Source organism: Pseudophryne corroboree, chromosome 4 (assembly GCF_028390025.1).
Source record: "Pseudophryne corroboree isolate aPseCor3 chromosome 4, aPseCor3.hap2, whole genome shotgun sequence".
Lineage (NCBI taxonomy): Eukaryota > Metazoa > Chordata > Amphibia > Anura > Myobatrachidae > Pseudophryne > Pseudophryne corroboree.
Window position 1 is genome coordinate 359,423,364 of NC_086447.1, and position 25,022 is coordinate 359,448,385.

Below are 25,022 nucleotides of genomic sequence, written 5' to 3' on the forward strand. Positions count from 1 at the left end.
GACCTTTTGACGGTCGACCATTTGACTCTGTCAACCTTTTGACTGTCAGCCATTTGACCCTGTCGACCTTTTAACTGTCAACCTAATGACTCTATTTTTTTTAATGTCTATTTTCTGTATCAGAAACCATGTGTACACACATTTTTCAGCAGGGGAGTCTTTAAAGACAGTATAAGGCTGCATGCTCGGGAAGCTTTGTATATGTTTGTGGAACTGTATGTTCACTTGCTGAATGCTGCATGCACATTATGTGGAATACATGTCAGCAAAATAATAAAGAGACAATAATACCCCTTTTAACCGCTGCTTTGACCTGGGCTATTGCCAGGTCTATCCGGTTTGCGGATCGATGCAAAAGGGTCCCAAAAAATAACCTGAGTTATGGGGCAGTGTGAACGGTGACCCAGGTCCTATTCAAACCCTACAGAGATCCAGCTTACCGGTGCTTGGAGATTATGTCTTCTCCAAGTGTTGGCAGAGAGAAGCCATGACAATAACCCAGGTCCAACCTTCAGTGTGAACGGATTCAGACCGCTGTGACACATCTTGAAATCTGTGCTCAGTGACCCAGCCTGGCCCCAGGCTTTTGGTCTGAAAGGGGTATAAGAGGAACAATAGTACTAGTTTCATACCACCGCTTCGACACTGATTATTGCTGGGTTAACCTGGGTCGCTGCTCAGCATGAAAGTGTTCCCAAGCTTTTGGTCTGAAGGAGGTATAATTAGCCCTAAATGATATAACCTTAATGATGGCAGTGCAGTCTGAGAAAAAAGTACATGAAGGATATTACTGTGAAGGAAGGGTCCTCAACAAACGGGAACTAACATGTAATTGAAAACAACAGATATTATTATTTCTCTATCGTCCTAGTGGATGCTGGGGTTCCTGAAAGGACCATGGGGAATAGCGGCTCCGCAGGAGACAGGGCACAAAAAGTAAAGCTTTAGGATCAGGTGGTGTGCACTGGCTCCTCCCCCTATGACCCTCCTCCAAGCCCCAGTTAGATTTTTGTGCCCGGCCGAGAAGGGTGCAATCTAGGTGGCTCTCCTAAAGAGCTGCTTAGAAAAGTTTAGCTTAGGTTTTTTATTTTACAGTGAGTCCTGCTGGCAACAGGATCACTGCAACGAGGGACTTAGGGGAGAAGAAGTGAACTCACCTGCGTGCAGGATGGATTGGCTTCTTTGGCTACTGGACATTAGCTCCAGAGGGACGATCACAGGTACAGCCTGGATGGTCACCGGAGCCTCGCCGCCGGCCCCCTTGCAGATGCTGAAACAAGAAGAAGGTCCAGAATCGGCGGCATGAAGACTCCTCAGTCTTCTTAAGGTAGCGCACAGCACTGCAGCTGTGCGCCATTTCCTCTCAGCACACTTCACACGGCAGTCACTGAGGGTGCAGGGCGCTGGAAGGGGGGCGCCCTGGGAGGCAATGAAAACCTATTTTTGGCTAAAAATACCTCACATATAGCCTCCGGGGGCTATATGGAGATATTTAACCCCTGCCAGAATCCGTTAAGAGCGGGAGACGAGGCCGCCGAAAAAGGGGCGGGGCCTATCTCCTCAGCACACAGCGCCATTTTCCCTCACAGAAAGGCTGGAGGGAAGGCTCCCAGGCTCTCCCCTGCACTGCACTACAGAAACAGGGTTAAAACAGAGAGGGGGGGCACTAATTTGGCGTTAGAAATATATAAAAAAGATGCTATAAGGGAAAACACTTATATAAGGTTGTCCCTATATAATTATAGCGTTTTTGGTGTGTGCTGGCAAACTCTCCCTCTGTCTCTCCAAAGGGCTAGTGGGTCCTGTCCTCTATCAGAGCATTCCCTGTGTGTGTGCTGTGTGTCGATACGTGTGTGTCGACATGTATGAGGACGATGTTGGTGAGGAGGCGGAGCAATTGCCTGTAATGGTGATGTCACTCTCTAGGGAGTCGACACCGGAATGGATGGCTTATTTAGGGAATTACGTGATAATGTCAACACGCGGCAAGGTCGGTTGACGACATGAGACGGCCGACAAACAATTAGTACCGGTCCAGACGTCTCAAAAACACCGTCAGGGGTTTTAAAACGCCCGTTTACTTTAGTCGGTCGACACAGACACAGACAGGGACACTGAATCCAGTGTCGACGGTGAATAAACAAACGTATTCCTTATTAGGGCCACACGTTAAGGGCAATGAAGGAGGTGTTACATATTTCTGATACTACAAGTACCACAAAAGAGGGTATTATGTGGGATGTGAAAAAACTACCGTAGTTTTTCCTGAATCAGATAAATTAAATGAAGTGTGTGATGATGCGTGGGTTCCCCCCGATAGAAAATATGGGCGGTATACCCTTTCCCGCCAGAAGTTAGGGCGCGTTGGGAAACACCCCTTAGGGTGGATAAGGCGCTCACACGCTTATCAGAACAAGTGGCGGTACCGTCTATAGATAGGGCCGTCCTCAAGGAGCCAGCTGACAGGAGGCTGGAAAATATCATAAAAAGTATATACACACATACTGGTGTTATACTGCGACCAGCGATCGCCTCAGCCTGGATGTGCAGAGCTGGGGTGGCTTGGTCGGATTCCCTGACTAAAAATATTGATACCCTTGACAGGGACAGTATTTTATTGACTATAGAGCATTTAAAGGATGCATTTCTATATATACGAGATGCACAGAGGGATATTTGCACTCTGGCATCAAGAGTAAGTGCGATGTCCATATCTGCCAGAAGATGTTTATGGACACGACAGTGGTCAGGTGATGCAGATTCCAAACGGCACAAAGGTGTATTGCCGTATAAAGGAAGAGGAGTTATTTGGGGTCGGTCCATCGGACCTGGTGGCCACGGCAACTGCTGGAAAATCCACCGTTTTTTACCCTAAGTCACATCTCTGCAGAAAAAGACACCGTCTTTTCAGCTTCAGTCCTTTCGTCCCTATAAGAGTCATATCTGCCCAGGGATAGAGGAAAGGGAAGAAGACTGCAGCAGGCAGCCCATTCCCAGGAACAGAAGCGTTCCACCGCTTCTGACAAGCTCTCAGCATGACGCTGAGACCGTACAGGACCCCTGGATCCTACAAGTAGTATCCCAGGGGTACAGATTGGAATGTCGAGACGTTTCCCCTGCGCAGGCTCCTGAAGTCTGCTTTACCAAGGTCTCCCTCCGACAAGGAGGCAGTATGGGAAAAAATTCACGAGCTGTATTCCCAGCAGGTGATAATTAAATTACCCCTCCTACAACAAGAAAAGGGGTATTATTCCACACTATATTGTGGTACTGAAGCCAGAAGGCTAGGTGAGACCTATTCTAAATCTAAAAAAATTTGAACACTTACAAAGGTTCAAATCAAGATGGAGTCACTCAGAGCAGTGATAACGAACCGGGAAGAAGGGGACTATATGGTGTCCCGAGACATCAGGGATGCTTACCTCCATGTCCCAAATTTGCCCTTATCACTAAGGGTACCTCAGGTTCGTGGTACAGAACTGTCACTATCAGTTTCAGACGCTGCCGTTTGGATTGTCCACGGCACCCCGGGTCTTTACCAAGGTAATGGCCGAAATGATGGTTCTTCTTCGAAGAAAAGGCGTCTTAATTATCCCTTACTTGGACGATCTCCTGATAAGGGCAAAGTCCAGGGAACAGTTGGAGGTCGGAGTAGCACTATCTCGGATACTGTTACAACAGCAGGGGTGGATTCTAAATATTCCAAAATCGCAGCTGATCCCGACAACAAGTCTCCTGTGCTTAGGGATGATTCTGGACACAGTCCAGAAAAAGGTGTTTCTCCCGGAAGAGAAAGCCAGGGAGTTATCCGAGCTAGTCAGGAACCTCCTAAAATCAGTGCATCATTGCACAAGGGCCATGGTAAAAAAATGGTGACTTCCTTCGAAGCAATTCCAGTCGGCAGATTTCATGCAAGAACTTTTCAGTGGGATCTGCTGGACAAATGGTCCGGATCGCATCTTCAGATGCATCAGCGGATAACCCTATATCCAAGGACAAGGGTGGTTACAGAGTGCTCATCTTCTAGAGGGCCGCAGATTCGGCATTCAGTTTTGGATGTTGGTGACCACGGAGGCCAGCCCGAGAGGCTGGGGAGCAGTCACACAAGGAAAAAATTTCCAGGGAGTGTGATCAAGTCTGGAGACTTTTCTCCACATAAATATAGCTAAGGGTAAATTTATAATGCTCTAAGCTTAGCAAGACCTCTGCTTCAAGGTCAGCCGGTATTGATCCAGTGGGATAAAACATCACGGCAGTCGCCCACGTAAATAGACAGGGCGGCACAAGAAGCAGGAGGGCAGTGGCAAAAACGGCAAGGACTTTTCGCTGGGCGGAAAATCATGTGATAGCACTGCCGGGAATGGAAACTGGGAAGCAGACTTCCTCAGTAGGCACGACCTCCACCCGGCAGAGTGGGAACTTCATGGGGAAGTTTTCCACATGATTGTAAACCGTTGGGAATTACCAAAGGTGGACATGATGGCGTCCCGTCTGAACAAAAAACGGGACAGGTATTGCGCCAGGTTAAGAGACCCTCAGGCAATAGCTGTGGACGTTCTGGTAACACCGTGGGTGTACCAGTCGGTGTATGTGTTCCATCCTCTGCTTTTCATACCTAAGGTACTGAGAATTATAAGACGTAGAGGAGTAAGAACTATACTCGTGGCTCCGGATTGGCCAAGAAGGACTTGGTACCCGGAACTTCAAGAGATGCTCACAGAGGACTTATGGCCTCTGCCGCTAAGAAGGGACTTGTTTCAGCAAGTACCATGTCTGTTCCAAGACTTACCGCAGCTGCGTTTGACGGCATGGCGGTGGAACGCCGGATCCTAAGGGAAAAGGCATTCAGGAAGAGGTCATTCCTACCCTGGTCAAAGCCAGAAAGGAGGTGACCGCACAACATTATCACCACATGTGGCGAAAATATGTTGCGTGGTGTGAGGCCAGGAAGGCCCCACGAAGAAATTTCAACTCGGTCGATTCCTGCATTTCCTGCAAACAGGAGTGTCTATGGGCCTCAAATTGGGGTCCATTAAGGTTCAAATTTCGGCCCTGTCGATTTTTCTTCCAGAAAGAATTGGCTTCAGTTCCTGAAGTCCAAAAGTTTGTCAAGGGAGTATTGCATATACAACCCCCTTTTGTGCCTCCAGTGGCACTGTGGGATCTCAACGTAGTTCTGGGATTCCTCAAAACACATTGGTTTAAAACCAGTCAAATCTGTGGATTTGAAGCATCTCACATGAAAAGTGAACATGCTCTTGGACCTGGCCTGGACCAGGCGAGTGTCAAATTGGTGGTTTTTTTCTCAAAAAAGCCCATATCTGTTTGTCCATTCAGACAGGGCAGAGCTGCGGACTCGTCCCCAGTTCTCTCCCTAAGGTGGTGTCAGTGTTTCACCTGAACCAGCTTATTGTGGTGTCTTGCGCCTACTAGGGACTTGGAGGACTCCAAGTTGCTAGATGTGGTCAGGGCCCTGAAAATATAGGTTCCAGGACGGCTGGAGTCAGGAAAACTGACTTGCTGTTATCCTGTATGCACCCAACAAACTGGGTGCTCTTGCTTCTAAGCAGACTTTTGCTAGTTGGATGTGTAATACAATTCAGCTTGCACATTCTGTGGCAGGCCTGCCACAGCCAAAATATGTAAATGCCCATTCCACAAGGAAGGTGGGCTCATCTTGGGCGGCTGCCCGAGGGGTCTCGGCTTTACAACTTTGCCGAGCGGCTATTTAGTCAGGGGCAAACACGTTTGTAAAATCCTACAAATTTGATAACCTGGCTAAGGAGGACCTGGAGTTCTCTCATTCGGTGCTGCAGAGTCATCCGCACTCTCCCGCCCGTTTGGGAGCTTTGGTATAATCCCCATGGTCCTTTCAGGAACCCCAGCATCCACTAGGACGATAGAGAAAATAAGAATTTACTTACCGATAATTCTATTTCTCGGAGTCCGTAGTGGATGCTGGGCGCCCATCCCAAGTGCGGATTATCTGCAATACTTGTACATAGTTACAAAAATCGGGTTATTATTGTTGTGAGCCATCTTTCAGAGGCTCCGCTGTTATCATACTGTTAACTGGGTTCAGATCACAGGTTGTACAGTGTGATTGGTGTGGCTGGTATGAGTCTTACCCGGGATTCATAAATCCTTCCTTATTGTGTACGCTCGTCCGGGCACAGTATCCTAACTGAGGCTTGGAGGAGGGTCATAGGGGGAGGAGCCAGTGCACACCACCTGATCCTAAAGCTTTACTTTTTGTGCCCTGTCTCCTGCGGAGCCGCTATTCCCCATGGTCCTTTCAGGAACCCCAGCATCCACTACGGACTCCGAGAAATAGAATTATCGGTAAGTAAATTCTTATTTTGACTGCCACAGTAGGCGCAGCTATACATATTTAGCATTACAGCAATACATAGGACTTGATAATAATTTGCTTATTTGTAACCACTCGTGGTACCTGCCATGTAATGACTTCAACGGATTCGAGGAGACTAGAGAAGTAACTTGTGATTTATTAAGTAGATGCTGCTAAATGTATTTAACATTCGATAATTCAACACAGATTAAAGACTCGTGTACCTGGTAAAAGGCATATCATGACAAAAGAATAGATAGGGTCTCATCCCACTTACCTTAAAATAGGAATTGCTGTATCTGACAGTCAGGCAGTCATACATCTGACATATTCCCAACGTACTGTGCTTAATGTTTTAGTAATAATTGACTTATGGTTATAAATTTTGCCGTTGTCTTGTATTTTGCTTGTTGCACCTCTACATTGGTTGTGTGCTGTGTGCTACTACCTACTATACTACGCTATGGAATTTTATGGTGTCTTTTTTATAAGAATTATTATACAAAATTAAGGAAATTGTGTCTTTTTTTAATACTTTTAGATAGTGGATGTTTTAAATATTAATCTTACCTCAAGCCATGGAAACAATCCTAAAGTATTTAAACATAGGTGTCCCAAGACCTCAAATTCACAGTACCTTTTGGCTTGGTCTTAAGGAATGATCCTCTTGTAATTAGCTAGCCATGGTTTCTTTCGCGTTTGGTTGGACTGGAGCACAAGGCAGAGCAGTCCTAACGGCATTGTAGGCCTTGGTCAACGCAATGCACTGGGGTCCTTACCCACCCATTCATAGCATGCCCTCCTGCGGTCCCACACCATTTCTCCACATGCTTCCATACAGTGAATGGCTGTAAGCACTTTGAGTGGTGGATAGTTCCAGCCATCCACCAATCAGCATGTTGACAGCAATTCACTGTCTGGCTGCAGGCTCAGAGGCGTGTATAGAATGCTGCACTTCAGTGGATAGCTTCAGCCATCCACCAATCAGCATGCTGAAAGCCATTCACTGTCTGGCTGCAGGCGCAGAGGCAGGTACAGAATGCTGCTCTGACTGTGTGAAATTTACAATCAGAACGACCATGCAGTATTCTCTACCTGCCTCCCAAGAAGCTCCAGAGCAACAGCCCAGCTCAAAGGCCCCTAGAATCATGGGCCCCTGGGCAGCTGCCCAGTGAGCCCATACGTTAAGATGACTCTCACACAAGGGACAAAATTACCAAACTCTCCTTCAGTTTAAAATGTTTCTATTGATGTAATGGTCATTCAATGGCTTGAAGACTGATAACATTGTAGGGTAATGGTGAGGTCCCATGCTGCTAAATAGGGGACGTCTGAAAGTAGAAATTTTCTAAATGAATCTAAAACTCTGTCTAATGGGCCCTACACACTTACAGATCTCACTGCACGATATGAATGAGAACTCGTTCATATTGTGCAGTGTGTAGGCACCAACAATTAAAGATGCGCGGCTGGTTAATCGTTGGTGCCGGCTTGCTTATACATGCAGGCCAATATGGACAATCTCGTCCATATTAGCATACTCTGCTGTGGAGCCGGGTGACGGGGGTAGTGAAGAAACTTTGCGCCCCCCCGTCACCTCTCCCCCACCGCCGGGTCGGCCGTATCCGCCGTCGGGCAGCTCGGCGGCGGAATGCCGAGTGTGTAGGGCCCTTTAGGCTCGGTAACACAATATAACATTATTCATGCCAATCTGATAGCTGCTCCAATCCTACAGAGCAATTATCGGATCATGGTGAACCTATAACCACTGAGCAAAATATATTTTAAAATTGTGTATTTTGCAAAATAATATAACTTCGAAAATAGTGATGTAAAAAAATAATATGGTTTGTTTATATAAGGGAATATTACTGAGCTCATCTTCTAACAATATAATACTTCAATTGTGGTAATATATAGTTATAAATATGTATTTTCATTTATTCGGTAACATTTGATTGGCAGGAATGAAAGACCAGAGTATATATCTCTTGCCAATTTCTGTTTCTATGATTTTGTTTTGCTGAGGCAGAAGTCATGGAAAATATATAATTTTCACTATTATAGTGTCTTAAAATGTGGAAGAAATATTGTTCCCTCTCGGAGAGTAGAACATTGTTACTTACCAACAGAATGATTTACTCTTCAAATAAACACTATCAGGTTGAAGTAATTTCCTTTCAGCAAAAGCCAGGCCTTTCTCACATTCTACAATTTGCTGTGCTCAAGATGGGCTTGTCATCCACAAAACAAAAGGCAAGTTAGTATCTAAATTTCACATTTGCTTAACATGTGAGGCCCGATTAGAGTTTAAGAAGTGCTACAATTGACTTGCGGACTTGTTTAGGAGCAGCAATTTGCACAGGTCTTACCATTATCAAATCTTTGACAGAACGCAAGCTTGTACAGTCCCGTCAATCTGAATGTAACTAAGAGCAGTACATACTGCACAGTCCAGTGTTGGTTCACATCATTACTTTCTATTTAATTTAATTTTATTGTCTTTAAATATGAATCACATGAATTGTCTTCCTTGATAATATCTCATTATATTGTTATAAAGCTAACAGTACATAATAAATACAGACCGATTAGTATTTATTTGGCAATTTACATCATTAGCTGAGTGACTAGTGATTTAAAGGGATACTGAACAGGCCAATTACATTGCTTTGCACACCTCAGCTAACAGTTGTGTTTTTAAATATGGTCTGTAAAGCATAACACTAGTCTATATGAGCTTCATGTGGCCATTAATAATGAAATATTTGCCATGGTATTTCATATGGTAAATTGTACGATTGTATATCTCTGTAAAGTTCGCTTATGTCTATATGATCCTTGATGCAGACTCTCAGACATGATTAGCCGGGCACTTGGCCCTGAGTTTGGTGGCAGTATTGGTATAATGTTCTTCTTGGCCAATGTGTGTGGCAGCGCTCTTTACATACTTGGCCTAGTAGAGACCATCATGGCTATGTTTGGAATCCCACCAGGTAAGAGACAGGAAGAGGGATGTGCTACTGTGCTGCAGACAAATGTACATATATAAATCACATGTATGTATGTGTGTGTGTGTGTGTGTGTGTGTGTGTGTGTGTGTGTGTGTATATATATGTTTATGTATGTGTGTGTGTATGTATGTATGTATATATATATATATATATATATATATATAAAATATATAAGTTCTTTATAACCACTGCTCAAGTTTTAACAATCACAATAAGCATTTCCTCCGCTTTCCTGCTGCAAGATAAAGGGTATGATCACTAGCCTAGGGGACTGTTAAATATCTTATTGTTCTTTAGTAGAGACATCTCTTGCCTAAAATGTTATTTTTTTAACATGTTGCTATTTCTTAAGGGGCAGCGATGGTCTCACACTTTGAAAGATGAAACAATCATGATGTTTTGTATAATTCTTAGTGTGATCAGACATTTCCCTTCTCCCAGTTCTCTTTCTCTAGTTGCACGCTCCTTTTCCTGGGCTCCTGATACTCTGCAATTTGCATGAGCAGGAAAGTCTCCCTGAAGTGAAATTTGAAAAGTTGCTACCGCTGCCTCTGCTCATCAGCGATTCCTCTGCCTTGATGAAGACGCATGAGATAAACACACTCTCTGCCTCTTTTCCCCCGAGACACAAGAACAGAGCGCTCTGATCTGTTCTCAGAAATCACGGCTCGCTGTCCCTTCTTAAAAATGTTGTTTACTTCTAATTTTCCACTCATTTCACGCCAATCTAGCGATGGACGGAATGTAATCATGAATATGATGCTGAGATGAAAACAGCGGACGGTTCCGTAGCCATCAGAATGAGCCTTGTGGTTAACCCATTCTTTGTTGACTTCTGTCATTGTTGCACAGCAGAATTGGTCATAATGTATCTTTCTAATCACACTTATATGTGCATTACAAGCTCTAGTAATGCAGTAGGCCAGTGGTTCCCAAACTTTTTTAATCACAGCGCCCTTGAGAATCAGAATTTTGTTCACGGCGCCCCTAGGTCAAAAGTTTCTTATTGAGAAATTTAGAAATACGTAATAAATATTACATTAAGTAAAATGTGCTTATGTGTCATCCTTAGGTTCAGTTATGTGGTGAGGGACAAGATTTGCTTCTGCTTGGCCACATAGTTTATGATTAGAAGCCACTAGCACTGGTTTTGCCTATTACATTGACCATAAATAATTTGAATTGGTCTTGGACCACCAACCCAGGGCACCCCTGCAAGTGTCACGAGGCACCCCAGGGAGCCACGGCACACAGTTTGGGAAACACTGCAGTAGGTAACAGGGTGCAGAAGGTTGCTGCTTCTTATTTCTTTCCTGGTTGCCTACTTAAAAAGAGAATATAACCTGACATACTGTAGCAACACGGTGCAAATGTGACCGTAAATAGTGTTATAATAAATGTATTACTTCTTGTACTACAAATGCATTCTCTACAAATTCATTCTCTAACGGAGCTATACAAATATTGCTGTCCGGATTAGCGTTTACCTCAGTCAGTATTGTCTAGGGCAATCCTGGTGTTCTCTCCCTGGTTTAGCCAATACATATTGCAAGCAGCAAGGATTCTCTTTTAGTATGTGGATGGGTTTTCCATCACTTCCATGCTTCATGATCACTCCTGTGCTCCATAGAACACAGCTGTCGGAGGTGTTATATGTAGTCCACAAATTTGATACAAAACATCTTTTCTAATAATAAATATATTACATGCATAGACCTGGAGCTCCTATATAGAATGACTCTGTGGATGCCACTAGTGGAGATTTAAAGTATGATTAATTCCAAGATGAAACACCAGCTGTAATGAACCTGTAATGAATACCGTTTAGTCAGAACTGATTTTTTTTTTTAAAGGTCCTTTGACTGCCCTTAAAGTAAAGACTGGTGGTCTGATAAGTGTAAAATAAATTCTCCTGTCAGTTGAGTTTAGTGATCATAGTTCAGAGTTGCACATGAAGGAGATCCATCTGAAATCCCACCACACTGAATAGTCCGTAATTCCACCTATACGCCCACACCACACTTCTGCCATGTGTGATCACTCAGGTACACGCACTTAGCTGTATGGGGAGATAGGACTGAGATCTATACAACGCTGAATCGCCCCGTAAATGCTGCTGTATCATATGCAGACCCCAACACGCGCAGTAAGCTAAAGGTTGTGTGATCTGCTCACAGATGGACTTGTGTGCAACTCAGAATCAGGCCTATAGCATTTATATTTAGTCTGTTGTCATGTAATACTGTATGTGTGTATCAGGCATAGAAATGATAACTGGTGACTGTTTTGATTCCAGGTCAAGACAGAAGTGGAAACCATATTTTTCCTCAGAGCTATTGGTATGAGTTTCTCTATGGCACCATCTTGCTCTTCTTGTGTGTCCTTGTTTGCTTAGTTGGAGCCAGCATCTATGCCAAGGCTACATTCCTCATTTTCATTATCGTCATGGTCGTTCTCATCACTGTATTCATCAGCTTCTTTGCTGTGAAAGAAAAAGTTATCGACATTATTACCACAGGTGACAATGGAACTAATTTTTCCAATGGGACCTTTACTGGTTTCAAGTTTTCAACACTCAAGGCCAATCTATACCGTAAGTAACCAACTTATTGTGTATTTTTCACAGTGTGTCAGGGACACAGGTGCTCATAGGGCATCTAGTTCTAAATGGGGGGGTACTAATTATCCCAAGGCTGGCAACATCGGAGGGGCCCTGCAGGGGCCGGGCAAGCTATGGGGAAGAGAAATTTCCCTCCTTTAGCTCACAGCACACATAGTATTTATCATTGTTTTTTACCTCTTTGAAGAGGCGTGGTCACATCTCATATAATTTAAACATACCCGTCCGTGTCTCTCACAAATCCACACTCTGGGGTCTGTTCATGAAGCACTGAAAAGTGTGGAGAAGTGAGCCAGTGGCAACGTCATACATATACAGCCCTAGTCGCACACAGAATAAAGGCATTCCGCATATCATTTTAATCAGCAGAAGCTGCTTGTGAGTCCTATTCATATAGCAATCTGAATTAGATGCACAAGTAGCTTTTGCTGATTACAATTTTCGGCAAAAGGAGACGCCCAATGCTAACAGAGTTGCACGATCAGCTCACTCACACCAGGCATCTCTCGCTAGGTGGCGTATTGATGCAAGATGTATGAGGACACATCTGTATAGGGGCTAATTCTGAGTTGGGAGCACTGCAGGTGGGGCAGATCTAAAATTTGCAGAGAGATTTAGATTTAGAGGTGGTGTCCAAACTCAAACCTGTGTTGCAGTGAAAAATAAAGCTGTGCAGCATTTGTGGACTATATATGAATGCCGCCAGTATTTATCCTGCATGCAAATAAACAAATGTAATTGCAATCCTTTGTATTGCAGCATGGTTTGTTCCAGATACAAAGATACTTGTATTGTTTTTCTTTGCTCCCAGTAAGCGCCCTTGAGTAAACGGTGGGTCTAATTCAGACCTGATCGCTATGCTGCAATTACACTGTCCTGCGATCAGATAGTCGCCGCCCAGGGGGAGTGGAAATTCGCCCTGTGCAAGTGTGCGAATGCATGTGTACTCTGTCGGAAAATTCCCTTCAGTCAGCGGACAGCTGCAAAACCGTTCGCATCACACTCACCATCTAATGATTTTCCCATTCTGTGCAGTGTGTGCAGTCTGTGCGTAGCTCAATACTTACTCCTCCAGTGCGAAGAAATCAGGCTGATCGGGTCCGGACCTGACGTCACACACCCTCCCTGAAAACACTTGGGAATGCCTGCGTTGTTCTGGACACACCCAGTAAACGGCCAGTTAACACCCACAAGCAGCCTCTTCATGTCAATCACCTTGTGTTCGCCGTGCAAATGAAATTTTCGCCCAGAACTGCTGTCCATCGCGCATGCGCATTGTGGTGCAAATGCATGTGCAGTAGTTCGATAATCACCAGCTGTGCGAAAACAGACAGCAGCGATCAGGTCTGAATCAGGCAATCTAGCTCTTAATTCATCAGAAGTGTCTTCATACGTGTTACTATAGTATGTTCCCCACAAAACTCCTTTCAGATATTCTCAGCTGATTAAATGCTTTTAACCACATTGCGGCATCTGAGCCATCGCTAGCCTCTCTATGGCATTTGTGGAACAAAGAGCTAAATTTCATTTCCCTGATGAATCTTACATTATGGCAGTGTAAAGGTCAGCAGAGAATGAAATTAAAGGAGTCCACTGAGGGATTCTGGCAAGAAGTGGAGAGATTCAGTAATCATCAATTTATTACCAAAAAAAAAAGCTGATATCACTTATCCTGTGAGTCGTCTTGACCTGTAGAATAAGGACATCTGTAGGAGGGAAAATCTGAATATGTGTTCTAAATTATATGTCAGGAAATAGCTTGCCTTTACATGTGGTTTATTCCTTCCTGCTGATTCCCATTTCACATTGAAAGCACTCAGTCATGTCACAATAGTTTGTATCAGTGTTAAACAATGCAAACCAACAATAGACTAACAGTAAGCGGCATGTCTTCTGTGTAATAATGTACAGCTACAGTATTTATGCATGTACTGCCCCAGTGCCTATATGAAATTGCACAGCTGATAGCCTTGTAATATTTCCATAAAGTTTCAGAAAGTATTTAGTGTTTCCAGAAGCTCAGGTTTACACACTTAACAATAACAGAGTCGTCGCATTTGAGTTGCACACATTTAAGTCACATCTCTAATTGAGGTCATTCAGGTCATTTTTTAGTTGCACACTATTAAAAGTTACATTTTATAATTAGGTAGGTTTGATTGCCCCAAGCAGTGAGAGTACGTCTCTTTTACCCTTACATTTAGAGAAAGGTGTGAGTTAAACTTAACTGTTTTAGGATTAGCATCAAGATTCTGGTATACAGTTATATTCCTGACTGTCGGAATCCTGGCGGTTGAAATCCCGACGGCCATTGAAATACCGCCGGCCAGAAACCCCACTTGGGTGGTGTTCCACGCCACAACCCGAGGGAGAATAGAACCTGTCGCTTCTGGGCCTGAAGCGCAGCAAGCCCACAAGAGGACACGCTCTGCTCGATGTTGGGATTCCGGCATCGGTATTTCGACCATCGGGATCCCATCAGTTGGGAAATCATATTGATCCCAAGATTCTAGTAGATACTATACTGTAACAGCAAAGAGAAACTACCATAGTGGCAACTTAAGACACAGTGCCTCCTACTGTCCCTCCAGTAGAGTTTCCCAAACTGTACTCAGCCTGCAGCTGTTGCTACAGTCCAACACTTTGTGTATTGTAAAATATGAATTGCCAGTGTCTTACTTTTCTTTTCTTTTTCTTTTTCTTTTTACAAATGACTACAGCGATCTTTGTGTTTAAACATCTATATATTTTTCTCATTATTAACATAGCACAGTATGCCACAGACTATACTACAGGAAGAATGATGAGTTTCACCACAGTCTTTGCTGTTATGTTCAATGGTTGCACTGGTATTATGGCAGGATCAAACATGTCAGGTAAGGACAGTGTCTTCTACTGGGTTTCTTCATGTCTTTCCTAGTTGTAGTGAATTCTCACCAGTAACTATGAAAACCTGATGTCATTTATGTGGGACAATCCTGATTTTAATCGCTGGACATATTTTATTCAGAACGGTCTCACTGACCGGAGCACAGTTCTTGTATATACAGGTTGAGTATCCAAATATCCGAAATACGGAATATTCCGAAATATGGACTTTTTTGAGCGAGAGTGAAATAGTGAAACTTTTGTTTTTTGATGGCTCAATGTACACAAACTTTGTTTAATACACACAGTTATTAAAAATATTGTATTAAATGACCTTCAGGCTGTGTGTATAAGGTATATATGAAACATAAATGAATTGTGTGAATGTAGACACACTTTGTTTAATGCACAAAGTTATAAAAAATATTGGCTTAAATTACCTTCAGGCTGTTGTTATAAGGTGCATATAAAATATAAATGCATTCTGTGCTTAGATTTAGGTCCCATTGCCATGATATCTCATTATGGTATGCAATTATTCCAAAATACGGAAACATCCGATATCCAAAATACTTCTGGTCCCAAGCATATTGGATAAGGGATACTCAACCTGTATCACAAGCTTGGGACTCTATTTAACCTTTATTGCTGTAACAAAACATGCAGTGTGGAAGAGGCCTTATCCCAGGGCTGAGAACCACTGCCTGTCTAATATTTGTAAATTATATAAATAGGAGATCAGTTTTGAATAACATACTCACACTGCAAACCTTCTAAAGGGAAAATATGGTTTTTAGAACGCACGTACACAAACGTCGGTGTTCAATTCTTTTCACCCCCTTCCACACCCGTTCTGTATCAGCTGAAGGGTGTGGTATAATCATTTCAGTAGCGATGGCACCCACCCCATTACGCAGCTAAACCTGATTACTATGGGCACGATATGCGCGATAATGGGGATCACTTTAGATAGGAGGATGGGCATGATATATCATAGAGTATGCAGTGTGTAGAGTTTCTCAGAACTAACAGGTTAAATGTTGTTGTTGGGTTTTGGGGGGGGGAGGGGGGAACAATAATTACCTAAAGCGACTATGGGCAAAATTGGTGGGTGCAGGAGATACAGATGTTTATGCACTCTGAGTACCTCTGGCAACACGCCACGACATGCCTAGGTGACCGTTCTCTTCCATGCATACTCCCAGTTGCTTTGCAGAAACGCTCATTTCCCGTTCAATAAGCGGCCAATTTCCTCACAACTTTTTCCTGAATACACAAAGATATTTATGTACTGTAGGCAAACATATTGCTCAGTGCCTTTACATTCATTGTCATTTAAGAGTATAGAACAGGCCCAAATATATATTAAATATTTTCAATTATGCAAACGTGTACAAACTTGGAGGTAATAGCAGTAACTATGTCATTTTTAGTAACTCTGATAGGCACAATGCAAAAATATATGCCCTTATAAACAAAAGTACTGTATATTAGCATATATGTTGACCTCTAGTTTAATGTACTGAAAATTAGTTTTATAGCAGAAAATAGATCATTTGTAGAAGAAATTGGTCATGGCAGCAACAGGTGGACAAAAACCTTTGGTTGCCGTGTGCTGGAGGAATTGTCGCTCTGCATAGCATTGCTATCCCATTCTACCATGGAAGTACTGCATATATTTTTCTTTTGTACAGTACATTGGTAGAAGCATATACAATATTATACCCCTTTCACACCGCACAAATAACCCGGTATCGACCCAGCATATTGCCGGGTCAATACGGGTCAGCGTGCGGTGTGAAAGGGGCATAGCCGAAATCCCGGGTCGCCTGACCCGGTAATTCAACCCAGGAATAAAGCCGTGCTATACCCGGGTTGAATACCGGGTCAGTGGCAGCATAAACGGGCTCGGACTCGTTCACTACATAGGGAGAGGAGGCGTGGAGATGAGCTCATCTCCCAGCTCCGTCTCTGTCCCACTGCCAGCTCCGCCCCCCACTGCTATGGCAACCCGATCGGCATATTGCCGGGTCAGGGAAGCCAGCTGTAGCGTCCAATGCTGGATCCCACCCGGGAAGGACCCGTTTCCAATTCCTGGGTGGGATCCGGCATTTGCGGTGTGAAAGGGGTATTAGTCATTTCTGGAAATGTTAAAAAAGATGTTTTTGTTACTTGTATACAAATGTTGTTTGTTCAGACATAAATGTTTTATTTTCTTTCCAGGAGATTTGAAGAACCCAAGTTACTCTATACCCCGAGGGACAATCACTGCTGTAATCTTCACCTTCATAATCTACACATTGCTTTCCCTGATGGTCAGCTGCACTTGTGACAGGTAGGTGTCAGTAGCTACTGGGCAGATCATATAATATAAAATAGCAAATGTAACTAAAATATTTGTAATGTTAGTTGCTTACTGCTGACAGATGTGATGCCACAGCAGCTCAAATCTCTGCATTCTCAGTTGTTTTTGTCTCTATCACACCTCATAAGGAAGAAATGTAGCCCACCTTAGAGAGAGAGAAAGTGGAGAAGTTGCCCAAAGCAACCAGAGTCAGCTTCTAACAATCATTTAAGCGGTGCAGTTTATGAAATGTCAGTCTACGAAATTACACATTTTCTCTCTCCAAGCCTTGATACGTCTACCCCAGGGACACTGTCCAAAAGATAAGCTAGGAGATTCTGTAGGGGTAATGGAAGGTAATAATTTACCGTTTTTATGAGGGTAACACTGACAATGTATTTTCTGTTCATGATTTAAATCTGAAAAAATTTCATTTTGGGGATAAGTGGTATTTTTCATTTTATTGTTAAAGGTCTGTGGGCATAACAGAGTAAAAGTTGTTGTACATACAGATGTGTCCACATACAGCATGCCATAGACTCAGAGATTTAGTCATGCCTTGTGATTTTTCTTAATTTGCTTCTTTAATATGTTACTTTATACATATTCTATTATGGCAAACAAAAATTTTCATATACATCCACTCGCTACTCGTGAAAAACAGCTTAGCCGTGTTTTGCATGTTGTGCCAAATTGAGCAAAATAGCAAATATGTAAGTGGACACATCTGTATATACAGTAAATATATCAAAATACAAATGGAAAAAAAAAGTATTTTCTGAAAATAAACATTATAGTACGCCTATAGGTAATTATATTGCATTATGATGGATCGACCTTTAACTTTGCATTATTCTAGAGTAGTGTTTCCCAACCTCGGTCCTCAAGGCACACTAACAGTGCATGTTTCTCTTATGTCCTAGGGGATACTGGGAATCCATTTAGTACCATGGGGTTTAGACGGGTGCACTAGGAGCCATGGGCACTTTAAGAATTTGATAGTGTGTGCTGGCTCCGCCTTCTATGCCCCTCCTATCAGACTCAGTTTAGAAAATGTGCCCGGAGGAGCAGGTCACGTACCTGGAAGCTCTTGAAGAGTTTTCTGCATTTATTTTCTATGTTTGTTATTTTCAGGCAGGACTGAATGGCCCCAGCCTGCCTGCTTCGTGGGGCTTAGGGGGGGGAAACGGCCCAACCTCTCTCAGGGTTAATGGTCATGTTCCCCGCTGACAGGATACTAGCTCCTGAGGGAACTATTCACAAGCCCCACCACGGCGAGCGTACATTCCTGCAGCACGCCGTCACCCCTAACAGAGCCAGAAGAAAGAAAAGTGGTGAGTACGAAGCCAGCATCCCGGTTAACAGGTTGCCGGCCATTATGGCGGCATGACGATACGGAGACGCACGGCTTCTGAACGGGGCGGACTTTGTTTCCCGCTGTGTAAGGACACAGACGCTGAACAGTGGACACAGTTCCCAGACAAGCAAACAAAGCCATAAAAGGAGTCTGTCTCCAATTTATGCACTCAGACACAACAGCCAGTATAAAAAAGAGCGGAAAGACCGCGCGCCATTGAAGGGTCGGAGTTTCACGATTGGCGGATCCAGCAGCTCACCAGCGCCATTTTCCCTCTGCAGCTGACACAGATGCTGACTGACAGGGGCAGGCAGCTCCTCCGGAGAGACTCCATACTTAAGACAATCTATGACTGAGTTTATGAAAAGAAACTCAGTACCCAAACCAGCTTCTCAGTCCCCTGCCATTTGTCCACAAAAACGTAAATTGGCCCATATCCTGCAGTCTGACTCTGATGATGAGAGGTCAGACATGGAGGTGGGGGAGGGTACTCTGTCACAGGGAATAGAGGCTTTCATAGAGCCTATCAGAGAAGTTCAGCAGATCCCTGATAAGGTGACAGGAGAGTGAGGAATCTTTTTTTAATATAAAAAAATAAATCCTCAGTCACTTTTCCTGTGCCATGGAACTAAATACCCTGTTTGAAGAACCGTGGGTTAATCCTGATAAGTTTCAAATCCCTAAATGGTTGTTATCATCTTTTCCTTTTCCTCCTTCCTCCAGAGTGGATGCATCATTATCCAGGCTGTCATGGAAAATTGTATTGCCTGTCCCGGGTGCAACCTCCCTGAAAGACGCTGCTGATTGTAAAATTGAGACCACACTCAAATCCTTGAATACAGCTGCGGGGGTGGCCCAGAAAACCACTATAGCATGTGGGTGGATTACAAGAGCCATTGCCAAATGGTCGAGTAACCTAATTGAGGGGTTAGATACCTTGCCTCGAGGGGATATTATTGTACTCCTGCAACATAGGAAGCTAATTCCCACCTAGGGTGGTGTTTCCAAGGTAGGGAGTGACAGTGTTCCTCCTCTCCTGGATATTTATATAGAACCACCAGGGGATTATACCCCATAAATGAATTACAAGGGACTATACCCATTGTGGTGTACTATTTATATGAGGTATATCATTCATATGAGGATTACCACGAATCCTGAGTGGAATCTCCAGGAGTAAGTTTTGGTTATGCACAATCATTCTACTTACCCCACTAGGAGTTTTGTGTGACTGAGGGGAGAGAGACTTATAGACCCCTTTCAATAATCACCAACTCATATAAATAGAGATAAAGTAGAATAATTATATTTAATTCAGAGGTCACGTCTTTATACAATTATATATAGGGTGTATTATACCCGCAGTATTTGAGATACAATTTAGTCTAGGAATAATTGTACACACACACAGACCGTAGTTCTTTATATATTTTAATTCACATTGTTATGTCATTTGTCTTGTATTATGAACCACAATTTATGTTGTTTGTCCATATTTCACAGTAGGCTCTTTTATATATAATCTAATAAAAGTTACATTTTATGATACTTATCTTACAATTTCCTTATATACCCCCTGTGCGCCGCAAAGAAACCAATTCTTCTCTTTCCTTTTATTTCATTTGCATTCCATTGGCAGCGAGTGTGTCTGCGGCAGCACCCCCATGTCAGATTGAATTAATCGTGATAAAAAGTGGGGTTCACTCATAATTGATATAACAATACTAGTGCAGTAGGTTTTCCTTTCCCCTTTTCCCTTGATTATTATACTCCTGCAACGTATACAAGATTCTGCAAACTTTATGGTAGAAGCCATAAAAGAAATAGGCTTGCTTAATGCACTCACCACTGCTATGGCAGTGGCAACCATAGGAGTGCGCACAGGGGGTGCCTGGTGCGCACAGGCACCCCCTAATGTCCGCCACCCCCCGCACGTCTCGCGCCTGTGATCCGTAGTGCTGCCGATGTGTAGATGTGGCGCCGTCAGCGGCTCTGCAATCGCACATATGTGCAGAGCCACCTGCGGTAGCGCCGGAGCGGGTGCACTGCGGGCTGCGGCGCTGGCTCTGTGACTGTTGGTGGGGCACTGTAGTCAGTGTATGTATGATAGCATTGGCTGGATGCCCCTAAGAAATATGGTGGCCGCTCCGGGAGGAGCGCTGCTGCGCATGCCCGGCTGCAGCAGCTCCTCCTACCATGGTCCTTTGCGGAGTCAGTGAGACTCCGGGCACTGCGCCACCACTGAACCAGGACCCTGCTACCCTCCACTGATAAAAGTAAGGCAGCTTACATGTATTCAAAAGTATCTGTGTGTATGTGTGTGTGTGTATATATATATATATATATATATATATATATATATGCTAAGTGGATGGTGGCACTTTTCATTGTGTCCTGACGAAAATGTATTGAATAAATTGAAACGTTGACAACTCATGCTTTAAAGTCCTGGAAGTGCCACCATCCACTTAGCATCTATTGTTTCTACCGGAGGGCAGCAAGGCCAGTTGTGAATAGGGAGGCCAATCCCGAGATTGGGATTTGGATCTGCGGGATCCCGGCCCAAAAACACCAGGGTTTGAATCCTTTGATTGGCGCCTCCAATCACAGGATTCACGGGATTACACTGCGTATGCGCAGTTCCCGGCTCCACTTCCCCCGGCAGCTTCTCTCCTGAGTTCCCGAGCAGCTCTTAGCACCCGGCTCAGGTGCTGCCTTCTGAAGCCGGGCAGCCACACCTCCGCCCCCCCCCGGCAGTCTCTCTCCCCAGGCAGCGCTGTGAGCCGGGCAGTGAGGGACTCTTGCTGCCTGACGCTACCTCTGGACCTTGGGGACCCCTCTACTCATTAGTGAGTAGGTTATATATTCCTTTTTTACTTGAAACCCCCCTGATCCTCTCTCCCATACACATTAATTGAAGGTGGACTGGTCAATCCCGGGATCCCAGAAATCCCGGGACTGAGATATTTTCAATCCCGATACACGGTATTGAAATTGAAAAATCCCAATATATATGCGTGTATTTTGTGTGTATGTATGATGTTGGGATGATGTCATCGGAAGACGCCGATGGCGGTCAGTGCGGCTTCTGAGATTCACATGTTGATGGTGGGGGTATATTAAGGTGAGCTATTGTTGTTTGTCTTTATCTTGAAAACAATCTATAAAAGCTGAAACGTTGATGTAACAAGGCTTGCGCTGTTTATTCATTATTATCGTGCTCCGTGTGCCGCATCCTGGGAGTATCTACTAGTACTTCGCTGTGCTGGCACCGGGCCAAGTTGCTACGCTTATGTGTTTGCCAGACCTTTGGAAATTATATTGTTGTATACAGTGTGTCTATCTATCTATCTATCTATCTATCTATCTATCTATCGTGATGTGCACCGGAAATTTTTTGGGTTCTGTGTTTTGGTTTTGGATTCGGTTCCGCGGCCGTGTTTTGGATTCGGACGCGTTTTGGCAAAACCTCCCTGAAATTTTTTTGTCGGATTCAGGTGTGTTTTGGATTTTTTTTTTTTACAAAAAACCCTCAAAAACAGCTTAAATCATAGAATTTGGGGGTCATTTTGATCCCATAGTATTATTCACCTCAATAACCATAATTTCCACTCATTTGCAGTCTATTCTGAACACCTCACAATATTATTTTTAGTCCTAAAATTTGCACCGAGGTCGCTGGATGACTAAGCTAAGCGACCCAAGTGGCCGACACAAATACCTGGCCCATCTAGGAGTGGCACTGCAGTGTCAGACAGGATGGCCGATTTAAAAAATAGTCCCCAAACAGCACATCATGCAAAGAAAAAAAGAGGTGCACCAAGGTCGCTGGATGGCTAAGCTAAGCGACCCAAGTGGCCGACACAAATACCTGGCCCACCTAGGAGTGGCAATGCAGTTTTCTAGCGAGAGGACGAGTGCTTCCATCCTCATGTGAATCTGAACCACTAGCCATGAACATTAGCCAGGGCCTCAGCCGTTCCTTGCCACTCCGTGTCGTAAATGGCATATTGGCAAGTTTACGCTTCTCATCAGATGCTTTTAATTTAGATTTTTGGGTCATTTTACTGAACTTTTGTAGTATACTTGATGACACAGAGGTAGAGCAATGGATTACTGTACCGTACTGCTATATATATACTGGTGGTCAGCAAAATTCTGCACTGTACTCCTACTATATAATACTGCGCACAACTAAAATGCACCACGGGTATGGATGGATAGTATACTTGACGACACAGAGGTAGAGCAATGGACTACTGTACTGTACTGCTATATATATACTGGTGGTCAGCAAAATTCTGCACTGTCCTCCTACTATATAATACTGCGCACAACTAAAAGGCACCACAGGTATGGATGGATAGTATACTTGACGACACAGAGGTAGGTAGAGCAGTGGACTACTGTACCGTACTGCTATATATTATATACTGGTGGTCAGCAAAATTCTGCACTGTCCTCCTACTATATAATACTGCGCACAACTAAAATGCACCACAGGTATGGATGGATAGTATACTTGACGACACAGAGGTAGGTAGAGCAGTGGCCTACTGTACCGTACTGCTATATATTATATACTGGTGGTCAGCAAAATTCTGCACTGTCCTCCTACTATATAATACTGCGCACAACTAAAATGCACCACAGGTATGGATGGATAGTATACTTGACGACACAGAGGTAGGTAGAGCAGTGGGCTACTGTACCGTACTGCTATATAATACTGGTGGTCACTGGTCAGCAAAATTCTGCACTGTCCTTTTATACTACAATGCAGCACAGATATGGAGCGTTTTTCAGGCAGAGAACGTAGATATTTTCAGCACACTGAGCACAGATATTTGCAAGCACACTGAGCACAGATATTTGCAGCACACTGAGCACAGATATTTGCAGCACACTGAGCACAGAAACTGAGAGAACGCTGCACGTCCTCTCCCTGTCATCTCCAATGCAAGAGTGAAAATGGCGGCGACGCGCGGCTCCTTATATAGAATATGAATCTCGCGAGAATCCGACAGCGGGATGATGACGTTCGGGCGCGCTCTGGTTAACCGAGCAAGGCGGGAGGATCCGAGTCTGCCTCGGAACCGTGTAAAATGGGTGAAGTTCGGGGAAGTTCGGGGGGGGTTCGGATTCCGAGAAACCGAACCCGCTCATCACTACTATCTATCTATCTATCTATCTATCTATCTATCTATCTATCTATCTATCTATCTATCTATCTATCTATCTATCTATCTATCTATCTATCCCATAAACCAGTGTGTTATTTTTGGTGTCTGTGTATAAGTAAAAAGCTTGGTGGTGGGATTGTCTTCTGGGAGGCACCAACAAAAATCTTGCCTAGGGCATGAAATTGCTTAAGGTCGGCTCTTGTGGCTTGGTGCACAGCTCACCCATTGTCATGCTCTGACCATTTTGCAATGTGACGTGCTGACGTCACACCACGCACCCTCCCTCCCCGCCCGCCCTACGCTGTCCTATATATATATATATATATATCTATATATATATATATATATATATATATATATATATATAGTCAATACTCTCAGATCGGCACTCCCTCATCCGCTATATTTAACTCCGGTGCCCTCAGATCCAGTAGTGCACCTTGACAAAGGGGCAGCTGAGCCCCGAAACGATGGATCTTTCATGTTGCTGATTTGAAATATAATTCTTCACGCTTAAACCTCCGAGTGCCGCAGTGTGTTTTCTGCTATATATATATATATATATAAAATAATGTGTGTAACCCTTCTTTTTTTATATATGTGTGTATACTAGCCCATTAGGCGGTGCTAGGCGGACGGTGCTGGATGAGGCTGTGTCTCAGCAGCACGACCGTCCATTACCCCCAGGAATTTAATTTTTACCCCATTTGGGGTATTTTACCCCTGTTCCCTGACCACTATTCTACAGCCACCAGAGGCGCTAGATGTAAACCACTCGAGCTCTGCTACCTCAAAACCTTCAGCATGACGGTGGACCGCGATGCCTTTAAGACTGGCAGGTGGGAGCCCGACTAAAATTCTTCAGTCACATCTGGACAAGTTCGTGCCAGGATCCCTGGGTCATAGATCTTATTTCCCAGGGCTACAGACTGGAGTTCCAGGAGCTCCCACCTCACAGATTCTTCAAATCAGGCTTACCAGTTTCACAAGAAACAAGTATAACTTTATAGGATGCCATTTAAAAACTGGTACAGACTCAGGTCATTGTTCCAGTTCCACCTCTTCTGCAAAACAAGGGGTATTATTCCAACTTGTTTGTAATACCGAAATCAGACTGTTCGCTAAGACCGATTCTGAACCTCAAGTCATTGAACCTGTACTTACGAGTGTTCAAATTCAAGATGGAGTCTCTGAGAGTGGTGATCTCAGGTCTGGAGGAGGGGGAATTCCTAGTGTCTCTGGATATCAAGTATGCATACCTTCACATTCCGATCTGGCCGCCTC

General features: G+C 43.9%; 1 protein-coding gene across 1 annotated transcript in view; it reads left to right on the top strand.

The window, feature by feature from the left end:
* Window positions 1-25,022, top strand: part of LOC134909547 (solute carrier family 12 member 9-like) — a 465,723-nt gene that overhangs the window by 105,297 nt on the left and 335,404 nt on the right. Inside the window, exons 3-6 of the mRNA XM_063916540.1 lie at window positions 9,211-9,348; window positions 11,663-11,959; window positions 14,755-14,862; window positions 17,078-17,189. Of these exons, the coding sequence (XP_063772610.1) occupies window positions 9,211-9,348; window positions 11,663-11,959; window positions 14,755-14,862; window positions 17,078-17,189 (655 nt within the window). The remainder of the gene's footprint in view (window positions 1-9,210; window positions 9,349-11,662; window positions 11,960-14,754; window positions 14,863-17,077; window positions 17,190-25,022) is intronic.